This window comes from Etheostoma spectabile, chromosome 9, assembly GCF_008692095.1.
Source record: "Etheostoma spectabile isolate EspeVRDwgs_2016 chromosome 9, UIUC_Espe_1.0, whole genome shotgun sequence".
Classification (NCBI taxonomy): Eukaryota; Metazoa; Chordata; class Actinopteri; order Perciformes; family Percidae; genus Etheostoma; species Etheostoma spectabile.
The window spans coordinates 27557909-27575083 of NC_045741.1; the positions used below are offsets into that span (position 1 = coordinate 27557909).

Below are 17175 nucleotides of genomic sequence, written 5' to 3' on the forward strand. Positions count from 1 at the left end.
ACACACACACACACACACACACACACACACACACACACACACACCTTGGCCCTGCAGTCCCATGTTGAAGTGTCCTTGGGCTAGACACTGAACCCCGAGTTGCCACCAATGCTGCGCCTTTGGACTGTGAATGTGTGTGAGTGTGTATCTGATGAGCAGCTGGCACCTTGTGCCTCAACCACAGTGTATGAAAGTGTGTGAATAGTGAGTGGTTCCTGTACTATGTAAAAGCACTTTGAGCTGTCGTTAAGAATAGAAAAGCGCCATATGACCAGTACATTTTCACACGCGCACACACACACACACCCTCACACACACACACAGGCAGACAGACACACAGACAGATGAAGAAACTGTGAGTGTACTGAGGGTCTCCTCCGTGTTAGACAATGCTGCTGGAGAAACTGCGAGTGAGCAAACGGCCTGAGGCAGAGTCCACCTTCAACGTCTTCTACTACATGATGGCCGGAGCCGACAGCAGCCTGAGGTGAGTCCTCTACCACTTAAAAGAATGACAGCAATACTATGAAGTCTTATCCAAGTTTACAGAGATTACAGAGGTGGTGTTGTTTTCAGTTCAGCTCTGATTTAGTTTTTTTTTAAATTTGTGTCCAATTCCAGGGAAATATTTGAGATGATTTTTAATCGGCTTTGGGCATCACAACTCATCCGACCAAGTTGGATCAAGTCTGTTGTAGTAGGGCTGAGTTAATCGATTCTCCAATTAATCAGTTTGGTTGAGTGATTTGATTAATGAAATCCTACAATTGATCTTTTAATACCTTCATTATGTTGATATTGAGTGGCTAGGTTAGATCAGTCGGTAGAGCGGGCGCACATTTTTAGAGGGTTCCAGGGTTCAAGTCCAATCTGTGACGATTTCCTGCATATTTTCCCCCATCTCTCCCCTTTCATATCTCAGCTGTCCTATCCCTAAAGGCGGAAATGCCCCCAAAAAATGATGTTTACTATAATGTCCTAATGTCAGTTTTTGTCATGTCAGGCTTTTAAAGTGTTTCATTTTGTGTCACAAATGTCAGATAGTGTTGGATAAACTGAATCAAAAGACAGTGTTGTTGAAACATGGTCAGCAACATCCAGAGGTATTTCACTGGCTCATCCCACAATCTTTCTTCTCTCTTCTTCTCTTCCTGTGTACCTCTCCCTCTCTTCCTCTCTTTCTCGCTTCCAGGACCGAGCTGCACTTTAACCATTTAGCTGAGAATAGTGCTTTTGGGATCCTACCACAGTCTAAGGTAATCACGTTAGAGACTTTTATTGACATCTTTCTTTCTTTTGTTTACAGTTTGTTTTCATTTTATGTATTTCTCTGAGCCTTATATTACAGCCTGGTGAAACAGGAGTTTTAAGGGGATATTTATATTAATATTTAGTATAGTTTAAAAAAAACGTATGAATACATATGCAAATTTTGGATGAGGTTCGTTTTTTTATTTAATTTATTTACAATTGCAACCAAAAAAGGCACTGTACTGGGCCAGACCTAGTGATTATATTACCCTATTATATTGGGCAGTAAGCCTATTTTTAATGTTTTTTCACAAATAGCCTGATTTATATTTGCTAATAATATGTTGGATTCATGTTAATTAATTCATGTATTTTTATTTTCAAAAGTTACAAAGGAACACCCTTCATTAATTTTGTCAGATGAAGATCTAGTAATATATTATTACAATATTTTTTAGCAAGTTAGACAGGCTGCTGGAGTGTCATTGCAACCGTTGACCTACCAATCCCCCTCCGCAAGCCTGTCTGACGTTGTACTGTAGAAGTGCAAAAGTATTTTTCTGTACTGTTTTTTTCTTTTTTAAATAACAATAATAATCCATTTAATTATAATTCCCTTCAATAACACTGAGGACCCACTAGGGGCTCCGGACCCCTGTTGAAGATCTCTGCTCCATTGTATCTATGGATGAACTAAATGAATGGAAGTAGGTTGCTGCTGCAACATTTCCACCTACTGTCGGGGATCTCTAAAGTTTGATGTGATCACGTCCTCTCCAGCCTGAAGACAAGCAGCGCGCCTCGCAGCAGTTCACCAAGCTGCAGGCGGCCATGAAGGTGCTGGGCATCTCCGGGGAGGAGCAGAAGGCCCTCTGGCTCATCCTGGGGGCCGTGTACCACTTGGGGGCCGCAGGAGCCACTAAAGGTAGGAACTCCCTACTAATTGATTGCACATACATCCCATCTCCCGTACATCACAAGCAACTCTGGAAGATTACGCTTGTAGGTGGAGTAAATCATCCACAACTAGCCCTTCAATCCCAACATAATGAGAACATAGACATCAGAATCCTGCTGTAGCTTCAGGTACTCCACAGCAGCCCTGTAGTATGTACTGTCTTGCTGAGGTTTAGAGGCCTTCAAGTCCAGTTAAGAACAAAGATTTGTCATGAGACGAGTGGAAACTACTTGGAATGTGCCAGTCGCAGGAAGTTACAGGCTTTTTTTTGTAGCTGGATATCATTTTAGCATCTTAAAATATGAATGAAGATAGTGATGGTGAAATGGTGCCAAAGCTGCATTTCTAGTAGAGATGAAACGGTGAAAACATTTTATTTCTCTGAATCACTACTTTATTAAAACGCTGCTCGCTCTCTTCAGTCACTCTCTACCTCGCGCCATAACATACGGTGTTCTGCTCGAGGCTGCTCGTTGATCCTCCGTCTAAAACTCTGCCATTTTAGCCAGCTGACGGTTTGAGGCTGACTCGACCAGCTGACTTCTCTATTGGCCGTTGAAACAGGTGACGTCTCTTACATTCAAAAACCAGCCTCTGGAGACTCGACCGGCTGAGTCGCAGCAACATCAACTGCAACTTTTCCCTGCAACCATCTAAAACGTTTTCGACTTGTAGCCAATCTTTGGTCTTAACTGGGCTTTAGAGAGTGAGAAAACAAACCAGAAGAAAGTCCCACTTAGATGGGGACAAACCTACCCAGAATCCTTCAGAGGACCTTGTCCGCTCCTCCTCCGTAAATGAGAATACAAAGTGTGTGTTCTCATCTTGTAATGGTGAATCCGAGTAATGACTTAATCTCTTAAACACTTTGTTCATTCCTTTTACAAAACTGATACTGTAGACTAATCTTGGGTTTTCACTTGAGTGTTGAATGTAAAGTTTGTTAGATGAACTAATACTTTATATAGACTAAAGAAATGCATGTCATCTCCTTTGTCTTTCTCTAAAAGATATAACCTCAACAACAAAAGTTGTTAAGCCCGGTGGCAAATGTCTTGTTTTCAACGAGGGCCCAGAGTCACAGACTGATGGCAGCATAATTGTACAGCCCAATAGTTTCTGTGATAACAGAGTAATGGACGGAATTGGCAAAATTGAGAATTTTAAAAGACAATAAGACAGATTTCAAAGTAAGTCAGTGCTAAAATCTAACTGGAGATTTGGATATATGACTATGTCTAAGTTTCCAAGTGAGCCGCCCCACTGTAAATGCCGTTGAAAAAAAATCAACGTCATGAAAATACAGTACAAAATAATTCCCAGTGGTTTAGGCCTGGTGGGGGGCAACCACCAGGTTTGGAAAACACTGGGGGAAACCCTGCCTCACCTCTTGATTTTTATCTCCATGCTCAGTAAACTTAACAGATTGATGTCCCATTGCCTTTTGTTAAATGGCTGGGCATGGTGCTTTCCATGAAAGGGAAAGACCAACTGCACTGCAAAATCAATTTACTCTGCAAGCTGCAAGGCTTTCAATCAATTAAAAGTTCAAAGATAGTAGACATTAGTGCTCACTTTACCATTTATTAGGCATGTCAGCCTCTTGCTTTTTGCAGAGGAGCATTAGATCAGCTGAGGATTCCAGAGAAGGGCTGGGTGTTCAGTGGATGAGTCCAATTGGACCTCACCACAAACCAAAGGGTCATCAGAAAGGGAAAAACATCACTTTGGCACTGTGACAACAGCAAATCATTTTATACCTTGTGGGTGGTGATACAATTTAATTTGGAACAATGGATCCAAGAGACAATAAGAATTGTTTTTTTACATTGTAAATGCAACTTAGTACAATTTTACCTATTATTATATGTTTTGGAGTGCAACACGTTCTTACTCTTCCTTTCTTATTGTCATACATCTGTCTCTGGGCACTCAGTTTATTTATTTCCCCCAGCAAATTGCTTCTCTGTCCCGCCAACCGTGTATTCATTCCCCTCAGATCATTACTTCAACATTAATGAAAACATGGCCCTGCTTAAATGACCAGAAACTGCTAAAAATGAAATGTAAATCCTTCTCATATCAGCAAAAAAACAGACTTGAGCTGACTTTCTTCCAACTGCCACTAGGTGTCAGGCTTGGCATGTGGATGAACACACTCTCAGCTGGCAGCACGCCGACTGCAATAACAAGCAGGACTATGTGTTTTTCCATCAGATGCCGTTAACCTCACACAGAATTTTCATTTTGTTGAGTGGAAAATTCTGGTCACTAAATTACAAATACACATGTTCTCACTCTAGTGGGATGTAACCAAGCGCATAGTTTTGGTTGTATTGTTCAGGTTATGTCAGGGATTTCTGAGAAGTATTTCCAGGTTACTGGCATTTCCAGTAAACGTTGGAGCCTGGCTGCAGGGATTTGTGCACATTCAGCCACAAGAACATTATGGATGTTTTAGTAATTCAGTGTCTTCAGTGTTTTCAGTGTATCCCAGAGGTGTTGAGGTCACGGTTCTGTGTAGGCCAGTCAAGCTGTTCCACACCAAACTGGGCAAAGCCTTTGTTAATGGATCTGGCTTTGTGCATGGACATTCTCATACTGAAACAGGAAAGGGCTTTTAAAGTGCCACAAAGTTGCAATCCCAAAGTGTCAGGCTAAGACCATACCAAGAAAAACAGAACCAAGCCAAAAGTGTGGTAGACCACCCATATCCTGATGCATCTCATAACACAGGCTCTTTAATTAGTAAGTGATGGCCTAAACTATACCCACACTAAATTCAATGTTTTTTGCTGTATGGAGGACTGCATTTTGTCTTTCCCCCTAAAGGCTAATGTTTTATGTTATAAAAGAGAATTCATTTTTTTATGGTCTGAAGTCGAGGTGGCACACCTCTGCTATAAAACACTGCAGGGAACTCTAAGATCACACTTTGAAACATGGTGCAGGGAAGCAGGAAAGCGGGGGACAAACATGCATGGTTTTGTTGAATGATATTGGCTCAAGTTTTCTATTTTTCAAACTGGAATAATCAACACCTCGTCCAAGCTTAGATGTGTAGTTCATGTAAAACTGTCAACATGAAAACAGTCTTAGGACAGGAAAGTAGCTTGAATTTCAACAAGCAATTTGTCATATTTTTGCATATGCTGAAAGTAGCAAAAGTGAGTACACTTTAAAGCTATAGTTTGTAGTTACTGTTGCCCCCATTAAGAATTCAAAGTAATGACAACAAAACTGTTGGCGCGTCCACATGACATAAGCCTGGATATAAGTAGCCAAGGAGGACACAGATGAGAAAAAAACAAAACATGATGGCCTCTTCAGAAGAGGTCATTATCTTCCCCTGAGTTTCTGTGCTTGAAAGTCTCCGGACGACACCGTTCTCTGAACATAGCCATACTGAGACATACAGAGAGAGTTGTGTGAGCCTTAATTAGCTTTATAGTAACTCTTTTGGCAATGGCTTGAATGTAACCAACGTTCATTTATATCAAAAAGTTACGCACTAAAGCTGTTTATTTATCACAAGGAATATCTGTAACGCACATTTTCCTCATATGGTGCGGCCCTACCATCAACTGATCTAAGCCAGGGGCTTAACCCAACAGTGACATGCCTAACCTCTTCCAAAGCATGATGGTGTTTTCAGTCTTGTTTAATGGTCATGTCATGTTTTCCTGTGTCTGTGAATTGATGAATCTGTGACCTGTGTTATCTCTAACCCTCCTCTCTCTGCTTGCATGTTTGCATGCTGTGCCCTATCAAACGCAGACGGAGATGAAGGTAATGGAAAAACAACACATGAGTTGTTGACAGTTTTCACTTAAAAAAAAAAAAAAAAAACTATTTCAGAGGCTCTCTTGTTTGTATTTTGTCTTAATGCCTTTATCGTTCCTTCCAGGCCTTAAGACATTAGCATTTTTATTGTTTCAGCTCCTCCCTCCCCTCCTCTCTTCATCTCCTTTCTCTCTTGTGTTTTCGTGTTTGCTTCATGACGACTCTCCGCACTCCCTGTCTCAGCCTTTTTCTCTTCCGTGAGATGAAAATCACGGGGATCAGAACTTTGCTGTCCCTTTAAACGACAATGTCTGATGCATCCCAACGTTGCCCACATTCTACTCCCGATTCAACACATTCTCAAAAGCAAAGTAAAGCTTATTCATTTCCACTTCTCTAGTTAGTGCTTTGACTTTCTACCACAGAACTTGTATTTCCCAGTTTCCCTCGTGTATCCCCATGAGGTTTGTGCTTGGCAGGGGCTCCTGTTGATTTGCTAGCTGTGTGTCTCACCGCTTTGATTGGCTGGCTGTGCAGGCTGTCATGTTGCCTTGTGCCATTTCAACACATGGGCTTTGAATCTCATCCAGACCAAATGGAGAAGCACTCCTAATATAGACTGATAGTCAGGGAATGATCAACAGTAATTAGCAAAAACCTAAATCTGAGTTGTTAGATTTGTAATCAATGTGTTTTCCACCACATACACTACCGGTCAAAAGTTTGGGGTCACTTAGAAATTTCCATTGCACTCCATTATAGACAGAATACCAGCTGAGGTCAGTTGCATTGTTTTATTTTAACCAGGGGAGAGTTCTCCAATGTTTTATCAGATAGTTTTTGTCTTCTTCTTTTTTTTTTTATTATATCAGATTAGTAAACATAATGTGCCTTTGGAACATTGGATGAATGGCTGTTAATTAATGGGCAATGTAGATATTGCATTACAGATCAGCCACCCACTCACATCAGCTGGTATTCTGTATATAATGAAGTGGTATGGAAGTTTGTAAGTGACCCCAAACCTTTGACCGGTAGTGTATGTCAGAAAACACCCAGTTTAGCTATACAGCTTTTACTTAGTTTGCTTAAATGCCTACAGTAGTAAACATACCATGGCTTTTGATGGTTGTGACCATTTATCAAGGGGCTGATTTCCCCCTCACGGTTTAGTATTGCACTTCCATAAGTTGGGACAAATGCAAGAACCAGATGTAAAAAAAACAACAACTAAGATATGTCAAAAAACAACTGTACATGCCCATATCTATACAAGTAATAATGTGGGTTAACCTCCAAAAATTAGATCCTACACTTTTCATAATGCTGCACGATCTGGTACCAGTCAAAAGTTTGGACACACTTTCTCATTCAAGTGAATGGAAAAGTGTGTCCAAACATTTGACGGGTGCTGTATTTTGTCAAAACTGTCCCCAAGCCCAGATATTCTACTAACTTCACCCAGTCATCTTCTCAGACTTAACCGAAAAGAGTCACAGAAAACATTAAACAGCTGTTTTTACAGGCTGAATAGTCATCCTCATGACTAGTAACTTGACTTTGACTCAATCATTACATAACAATTGTAACCTACAACATTTCCAATTGCCTCTTGACGTAGAATCTCTGACTTAGTCAATATAGAAATTGACAGGATAGGGACTAAAAATAACAAGATTGAGGCATTATGGTATTGACTTTGGAAAACATTCCAACAACGCTGGATCCTACACCGCATATTGTAACGCAATGGCATCTTTCATTAGACTTTCTTTGTTTGGTAAACCCACTCCTGTGTATTTCAAAATCCACACCTCCAGAATGTAAAAAGTCACAAACTGGGATTTAAAAGAGATGTATGGGTGGGGTTTGAATGTTCTTCCAATTTTCTGCCACTTTATTATGGGTGTATCAACATTAATGTGCAGCATGGCTAAATTGGCTTTAGTTTAAAAAATTAAGCACAGACAAATTAAAAAAGAAAATGGTCCTCTCCATTTAGGAATCATTTCCCAAAGCAGGGTGAGCATCAAAGTCTGTCAGTCGGTCATTTGTAGTACACTCCTCTATACATGGATGCTATGTGATGGCATCATGATGTACAGTACGCACACAGTTAGAAAAAGAACTAAATGTTCTATGGATGGAATCTCAACACATTAGCTGTCAGTTTTCACACAACTCCCACAGTCATGACAAAATACCTTCCACTCCTGTCAGCAACAGACAGAAAACATCTCTTCTGGATACACACATGCTGTGAGGAATGCCTATCTGGGTTAAAGGCTAAGACTATGGTTGATGCTGATTTGTACTTTTACAGTGGGTTTTCAGTTCCTGTTAGCTATAGCAAAGAAAAAAGCCAAAGCTTTCTGATTTCAATTTAAGCATCTGTACTAGTGCTGGGATGTTATGTTTTATGTCCCGACTAGATTTATTTCCCGATACTTGGCTGCCGATTTGTGTTACGATTTTCATTTATTGCGATTCTAGAAGTACTGCTACTCGATAGTATTGAGTATTGCAATTTTTTTTTTAACAACAACAAAAGTTGAATAAAACACTTCTAGAGACAATGTATCATGAGACATTTTCTAAAAGCCTTTTCTAAGGAAAATGCACAGACATTGAGTCTGACATCTATTTAATTTGTAAAGAAGTACATACCATGGATTTTCTGCATTTTCCGCTTTTGCTTTTGTCACCGTCAGCAGTACCGTATAAACAGAACATATTTAGGACATTTATGGGTAAACAACCTATTTGGTGGAAAAGAATTGTCATACAAAAAAATCAAGATGCAAATGATTTTTTAATTTCTTCCCCCACCCCTACTTTTTTCCCTATTCATCCTCCAGCCTCTCTATCTTTCTATAGCTTTCATCTTTATTATCTTTCTTCCTCAGGTCCGTGTTGCATATCTTTTTTGTATTTTAAACATTTTTACTTTTTCTTTTTTTTAGCGGGACGTAGGCAATTTGCCCGTCATGAGTGGGCCCAGAAGGCGGCCTACCTGCTGGGCTGTACCTTGGAGGAGCTGTCCTCTTCCATCTTTAAGCACCAGGCCAAAGGACTGCAGCACTCCACCTCCTTCAGAGGGGGGCCAGACGAGGCCGGCCAAGGCGACAGCTCAGGTAAAAACCCAAACTGAGTCTGGGATCTCCTTTGTAAGATCATGTGCACACTAGCCTATATTGACCACGTTTCATTTATGAGATAGTTCCAGTTCGGCCGATGTCCCTCCGAGTTAGAACCGACAATCAAAATATATTTATCTTTTATTTTTGAGTAAAATTCTCATCGCACAGGGAGCTCGCCTCCCTATGTGCACATGTTCCACCAAAACAAGTTTCTTCTCAAGGCAATTTTGCAGTGGCACTGTACCTTCTTAGCACTGCCCAATGATGGTGACAGTGGTGATGGGTTTAAAGCAGGGGTCTCAAACTCAACTTACTTGGGGGCCGCTGGAAGTAGAGTCTGGGTTTGGCTGGGCCGCATCAAGTATTCCAAAAAAAAACTATTTCCTCCAAACAGGGCGTGGAACTGCCGGTGCTTTAAACCCCTAGATCTGATATGGTTGGTGCATTTCCCAACAGAGTTCACATTGTCAAACCTCAGGCATTTGCCGCAAAGAGTACTTAGCTAGCTTGACAACCGTTACGCCGCTGTCAGGAGACTACTACGGTAGCCCATAAGTGACAAGCGCAATGAGAAAAAGTTTCAGAACGCGCGGGCCGCACTAACACTTAACTTTGATGTCAAGTAGGGGGCCACAAAATATCTTCCCGCGGGCCGCAATTGGCCCCCGGGCCGCGAGTTTGAGACCCATGGTTTAAAGTATGCAAATAAACAGAAAAAGAGCACGTTTTTCTCCCATCCCAGTGTGCTGTGTGGACTAGCCAGACCCTCCTTTGCAGGGCTATGGAAGAAGGTCTGGCAATGACAGACTATGTGCACACTGACATGTTGGCTTTTCACTGAAAATCTGTGGTCAGTTGTGGTTTCCCTACCCCTGGTATGATGAACACTTTAGAGAAGTGCAGTTTAACTGAGATGATATTTCTGCACCCGTGATGAAGGATATGGGAAGCTCTTGTTCTGATAAGATCTAGTCTACAATTAGGATTTAAATCTGGGAAAGGCTTGTTAAAAAAAAAAGAAAAAGAAAACTATTAAGAATGTGACCAAACTTTTGATGCCAGCATTTGGTAATGGGCCATTCTCTGTACTAAACAAATTATGGTCCGGACCCAAAATAAGTGAGGTTTGATTTGATATTTTTAGTTAGAAAAAGTAAAAAATGTAACCATTAAACACATGTACTGGCCCTGAGCAATATCAGGTGTAGACTAGGGGATGATTAGAAGTGACTTGATTTGATGTTGTTCATCCAGACTCTGATCTGTTGTCTCTCAGGCTCTAAGGTCACAGCTCTGGAGTGTTTGGAGGCCATGGCATCTGGACTCTACTCGGAGCTCTTCACTCTCGTCATCTCCCTAATTAACAGGTAAGACCAAGCAAAATTTCCCCCCAAATATATTACTTTACTATTTGGATCCTATTGGGATTTCTTCTTCAAAAACATTCATGATGTCTATGCCATATACAGTATGTCTGTTTATTACAAACAGCTTCTTACTCAAAGTCTCTTTCTCTACAAACATTGACATAGGATGCAGATTCATACCTACTTTCTTCCCTATGTGAAGTCTTTTTTTCTCTACCTCCATTTGTCCTTTTTAGCTTTAATTTCAACCCTCCGTTCTTTCTCTCTAAACTTCTTCACTCCTGTTAAGGAATGGTTATCAAGAGCCAGTGACACTGCCGCGTCTAGGCATCTGGGAATGTTTTTGAAAGTTTTTGTGCTCATATTATGCTTTTTTTGGCTTTTTTTCCCTTTGCTTTATTGTGTCATATATCTTGTTGTGCATGTTATAGGTTTACAAAGTGGAAAAGGACTAACAGTGTTTTCCAAAGGGACTTACCATTTCCATTTTTATATATATGTCAAATCTTCATCGCATGATCTTTTTGTGTCCCTCAGGGCTCTGAAGTCCAGCCAGCACTCGCTGTGCTCCCTGCTGATTGTGGACACTCCGGGTTTCCAGAATCCCCGGCTGGCTCAGCAGCAGCGGGGAGCCACGTTTGAGGAGCTCTGCCACAACTACACCCAGGAGAGGCTGCAGACCCTGTTCCATGAACGCACCTTCGTCCAGGAGCTGGACCGATACAAGGAGGTGCTGCTGAGCACAACACTAAGCACTGGCGTGCATGGACAGAGCATACACATAATAGCACATTAGCTTTATTCTATCCTAAATGGTCGGATCGTTCGTGTTGTAACATGAACGATCCGACCAATGTAAATAGTTTTTTTTGTTTTGTTTGAAGAATATTTTTTGGGTATTTTGGCCTTTAATCGATTAACAACTGTAGACAGAAAAGGGGAGAGAGAGAGGTGTAAGACATGCAGCAAAGGGCTGCAGGTTGAAATCAAACCCTGGGCCGCTGAGGTAAGGCCTGAGCCTTGGTACATGGGGTGCACGCTCTATCAGGTGAGCTACCAGGACAACCCATTTCTGTTTTGAGATGCTCTCCTCCACCCCAATACAGTTAAGGCCAATGGAAATATATTGGTCCACGGCATTGGGAACAAAACATTTGGAAACTGGATAATCAACAGAACACACAGTGTTCAAAGGTTTTCTTATGGACTTTTAGTTCCAATGAAAACTGTTTCCATCAAACTTTTATGATTATCCTAGAATCCAGTCATCTCCATTGTTTTGGGTGGATGCTAAAATCTCAGAGTCATCGCAAAACTATGTGCATGGATAGATACCATCAGAGGCAACTTAGAAAGTCACATTCAAGTCAAATTAACGGAATTATAGTGCTCTGCATAATCCAATGAGATATATTATAGATATTTTTGCTGATTATGCGCTTATACAAATGTACACTCACACAACCCAATCTACAGTATTGAATAGCTTCAGTTGTGATTTATTGATGATCTCATCTTTTGCTGGTTAATCTTACTAACCTAAACCTTTATCCCCTCCTGCGTCTAGGAAAACATAGAGCTTGCATTAGATGACATAGAGTCCAGTACCTCACTGTCTGTAGCAGCTATTGACCAAGCCTCAACCCAAGCTCTGGTAAGCACAAGAAACATCACAACACTGTCTCTGTTTCAGGCATCTCTGTGCATGTGATGTCTTTGTGTTCTGTTCCTATCTGAAACCTGTCATGAAAGCAAGTGATGAGCTCCACAAAAAAACAGTTCTACTGTTCATCTGCTAGTTGTTTGTTGCTTACAAATTGTGACATTTTATCAAATTCAATTCCCCTAAACAAAAACAAAAGCAGGCAATGACCTTTTACATCCTGCACCTGATGCCTCCATCCAATTAGTTTGGCTCCTCTTGATTCCTTTTGGAATTCGTCCTACATAAGTGAAATTTATTGAAACAACTTTGTGATTTGTTTCCCTCTTGTTGGCTTGAAAGGGTCCCTCTCATCAGTTACTTACTGCAAAGCTCATGCAATTATTAGTGGTACAATAACACAGTATGTGTGGCAACTGGCCTTGGCAGAAAAACTTGCAGCAGTAATGGTGTATTGGCTTGAGCAAGAGCCATCACCAAGTGTTTCATAATGCCTGGGAATAGATTTTTATTGAAGCTAGTCTATATCGACAACGTCGTCATAGCAGGAAACTGCCGTGACCTAACGCAACACACACACAGAACATCAAAGGTGTGTTGTTTTTGATTCTCGGCATGTGGTTGTTGCCACAGCCAGAAGACAAATTTAGTTTCAAAAGAAGCTGGAGGCAAAAAAAAAGAAGGAAAAAAAAACGCTGGCTAAACTACTTAAACACGGCCAATCAGTAGTCTGCAGATTTTCACGTCACCTTTTGATATTGCATAAGCACGCTTGGAACCTCGACTGAGGTGGTACTATAAAAAGTACCTGTTAGCAGTAATGGAAAACCATAAAAGGTGAGTAGAGTCGTGGGGGTACCATGCAGTGGAAAAACACCAGTAGTTAGGGTTTGGTTAGTTTTAAGCCGTTTAAGTATCATGGCTCTGTGGATGGCCCTGTCGGTCTGTTGGCCAGTTGGTCCTCCACTTTGGTCTGAAATATCTCATCAACTATTGGATGGATTGGATAGATATTTGGTTCACATATTCATGGTGCCAAGAAGATGAGACATACTGACTTTGGGCTTCCCCTGATGTTTTTTTACAGCACCACCTTGAATTGCATAGATTAGCACACATAGTCATGATTTGCATAAGTCAGTTTCTACTATTGAAACCCTTACAACTATTGGATGGATTGCTGTGAAATTTGGTTCAGACATTTAATCAGGTGACACTTTCAGTTTGGCCAAAACCTTGGTGACCAATAACCTGCAAGACTAATGGCATTCCCATCAGCCAGGCTGTCCTTTGTGGTCAGTACTAATTAAACCCATTTCCACCATATGTATAAATGCGTGAATAAGCAGTTTTTTAACACAAGTAAACCTGCTTAAATTTTGCGATTGACCTTATTACCAGTGGCAGTAGATGAGTATGCCTTTCTGTTTTTTTCTGGTGTGCCAAGTTTGATGTCACGAAAGTGCCGGAAAACGGTAGAAAGCAGCATGGAGGCCAGCAGTGTTGGGAGTAATGCAATGCAAGTAACGACAAATTAATGCATTACTGTAACTGCATGTAACTCAATATTTTTTTAAATCAAGTAACGCCATTACAATTACTGAAATGTAATTGAGCTTGTTACATGTTACTCTCATTTGTGAAAAATGAACAGAATGAAGAAGACAGATGCTACTTTAGCTGCTTCTGAGCTAATGTCGCAAGACCTTATGGTGACGAAATGATACACCAATGGAACAATGAGCATTAAACCACAGCATGGCACAGTTATTCACACAGAAAATATTCTAAAAATCAGGTGGAGCTAACAAAAAACATTTGAACGTCTCTACCACAGCGTTTGTTGAGAATCTCATCTCTTATCTCTATTTAGCTCTGCCTTCTGAGGCATGTTTGTTTAACCACTTTGTTAAGCTTTTGTTAAGTCACATATTCAATTATATGCAGCACCTTTGTTTTCTCTTTTAATTAGTGTTAACACGGTAGGCCAATCATTTTTATTTAATTGGGCCTAATGCGGTAAAAAAACACTGTTAAATGACTGAGACAGTTATTTTGTATTAAAAGGGACTGTTGTACTAGTGTTTGATTTGAAGGCCTGTTGCCCTGTTGATTACAATAAATAGGTCTAAAAATTATGTTTATTGTGTTTGACTATTTAGTACTGTTCAGATTTCCATTTAAAAAGCAGACATAAAAGTATCTCAAACGTTACTTTCCATAGTAACTAATTACTTTTGATATATACAGTAATTGGTAAAGTAATTCAATTACTTTTAAAAGAAGTAAATAGTAGCTGTAACTAATTACTAATTTTCACTGGAGGCCAGTGACAATTTTACGGTATTTACTTATTTTGTACTTGTTACGCACCCAGTCTCTCTTTCAAACTGGGTAACTACTTTAATTTGGAATGATGTCCAAGACAACGATGAGAGACGTTACCAACGGAGGTGACGCGTGTCACAGCGTTGGAAAAGGGGCAAAAGTTTGTGTGTCCCCTCAGGTGTCATGTTTCCATTACTGGTGATCAGAGCTGGAGCCAATTAATACCTGTGCCTACTGCAGAGTCATTTGTCCCTGGAATGAATGCCGATTGTAACCTTTCCCACTGCAGACAAAGCCAGATGTTAGTGGGTGTAAGTGGGTTTGGCCGGTGGGAAGGGAGGCTTTAGGTCCTCTAAACCAGGGCTCTTCAATATTTTGTAGGCCAAGGATCCCTTAGCTGAAAGAAAGACAGAGTAGAGACCCCCCTACTACATATTTTGTATAAAATTACGCTGCATGTTAAATTGGGCTGGAATAAATGGATATTAATATATCAGATATGCATCATGTTTTAATGTTAAACATGCATGTAAAAGGCACAGTGAACTATTTGGCTGCCATAGTAACTACTTTACCTAGAGTAATCTTATCTTCAAAGTGTACTGTAAGTTAACTGTTTTTTTCTTTTCACAAATAGGTCAATTTATACAGTATGTGTTATAGTATAGTGGATTCATATTATTGTATATTTTCAGACATTTACACTTTTGAAAAGAAAAGATTATAATTTTTTTTAACATAATTAGGCCGGCCCCCCCTGCACTAACTCTGAGGACCTCCTAGGGGTCATGGACCCCCTGTTGAACATTTGTGATTAAACCTACGGGAATCACATTCACAAGGTTTTGGAAGCCATTTACAAATAATGTTTTCCTGCTGATGAAGGCAGACAGGTCAGAAAAAGGCTCCCATAGGTCCTTTTTTAAAGGCAACAAGAAACAAAATAGTTAGTTTTAGTTTGGAGGGCATATTGGCAAATGATTTATACAATTTCTGTGACACAGAAAGTACAACCAGAAGACAAATAGAAATGAAAAACACCGTAACTCACATTACAAAAAACAGGCAGCAAAGATAAATGTGTGCCTTGTGACTTCTGGTTAAATGACGGCAAGCTTGTTAATTTCTGCAAGGGACTCTGCACCTCACTGCTAATTAGGTTTCAGCAGCACAATACAGCCTCTCCTTATTCATTTTGAAATGCCTTAAGAGTCAGTTGACATTCATTTTTTTGTTGAAGGGTATCTATTTGCAGAGGTACCACCTCCCTATTTAGAGAGGCTGATATCTGCCAAGCACACACATTTAAGAATCCCAACAAGAGAATGGGGCCAGCCACTCTACGGTGAGACTCGTTAGAGCAGGGTGCTAGATTCAAACATTTAGACTGGCGGAAAGAACACTTTTCACTGCATTAATCAGCTGTGTTAGTGAGTAAGGGCCCACTGAATACGCATTTCCAAGCATCCAAACCATGTTTATCAAAGTTTATTGCATTTTCTGTTGTTAAGTTGCATTTTTAGACCTCCACATTTTCCAGATAAAACATTCAGGATACAATACACGTGGTGTTACCATTCATCTAAGTTTTACTATCTACAAAAAAGTATAAAGCGGGATATACTTAAGAAACTATAGACTAAACACTATACTAAACACCTTCTCTAACAGCAGTAATATAGCCTTAGAAAGTTGGATCATGTTGAAGCCAGCGGTTAAAAACAGTTGGTGTTTTATGGAACTCGGGGGAAAAACATGTCATTTCTTTAAAATGAGATAGCAATACCTAGAGCAGGGGTCTTCAATGTGTTGTAGGCCATCAACCCCTCCGGGGAAAGAGATACAGACTAGGGACCCCCTACTACTTTACATTTAATTTACATGTATTGTATAAAAATATTGTGCATGTTAAACCGGGCCATATGGATGAATATGAATGGATATTAATATATTATTTATACATCATGTTTTAATCTTAAACTTATATGTGGAAGGCACAGTGAACCCTTAATCTTAACTGTTTGGCTACCATAGTGACCACTGCACTAACGCTAAGGACCCCCCAGGGGTCACAGACCCCCTGTTGAATGTCTCTGGCCTAGATAATTAACAGATGACATGTATATCACATGTAAATGGCTTGTTGGAGTGGTGCATTTAAATCTAATCCAGGACCAGGGGCACACATTTGTTAAAGCACATTTTAAAGCAGCAAAATAATCACAGTCCTGATTATGGCCTTTGAAGAACAAATGTGTTGGCTGACAATTGACTCATTACTCGTCTACATGTGCCTAATGAAAATTATTGTATAAATTATTGTAATATAAACTGACGACATTTGTTTCTGGCACAGTTCCTGCGACAATACCAGTTCAGCTACCGAAGACACTTCTTCCATCCAGATTTCTAAATGTCAGAAAAAGATAGTTCTTGCTTGTCTTACAGCTGCAAAAGAAAACGGTAGCAGTGCGCTGGAAGCCCCCCCCACACACTTTAACCATTAAGCAGTGGCTTCTGACCTTTCTGACATAGTTAAATGAAACTTTCAACAGCCCGCATCAATGGCGCTAGACAAGGTGAATGTGTATGTGTGGCAGGTCCTGGGCAGGGCGGGGTGATATTGTTTAGCGTATATATAGTCCTTATTTCATTTTAAACCATTATAAATTTAAATTTGTCTGG

General features: G+C 40.3%; 1 protein-coding gene and 1 long non-coding RNA gene across 17 annotated transcripts in view; both read left to right on the forward strand.

Annotated features, from left to right (window-relative positions):
* LOC116695664 (uncharacterized) overlaps window positions 1-17175 on the forward strand; it is an 813105-nt gene that overhangs the window by 602132 nt on the left and 193798 nt on the right. The gene's annotated exons all lie outside the window — the stretch shown is intronic.
* Window positions 1-17175, forward strand: part of LOC116695586 (unconventional myosin-XVIIIa) — a 157236-nt gene that overhangs the window by 48200 nt on the left and 91861 nt on the right. For 13 of the 16 annotated variants that reach the window (XM_032525935.1, XM_032525936.1, XM_032525943.1 and 10 more), the window contains 8 exons: window positions 387-487; window positions 1193-1256; window positions 2032-2176; window positions 5987-5998; window positions 8956-9126; window positions 10409-10499; window positions 11037-11229; window positions 12067-12153. In XM_032525935.1, the coding sequence (XP_032381826.1) occupies window positions 387-487; window positions 1193-1256; window positions 2032-2176; window positions 5987-5998; window positions 8956-9126; window positions 10409-10499; window positions 11037-11229; window positions 12067-12153 (864 nt within the window). The remainder of the gene's footprint in view (window positions 1-386; window positions 488-1192; window positions 1257-2031; window positions 2177-5986; window positions 5999-8955; window positions 9127-10408; window positions 10500-11036; window positions 11230-12066; window positions 12154-17175) is intronic. The other 3 variants (XM_032525937.1, XM_032525927.1, XM_032525931.1) reach the window with 1 other exon arrangement.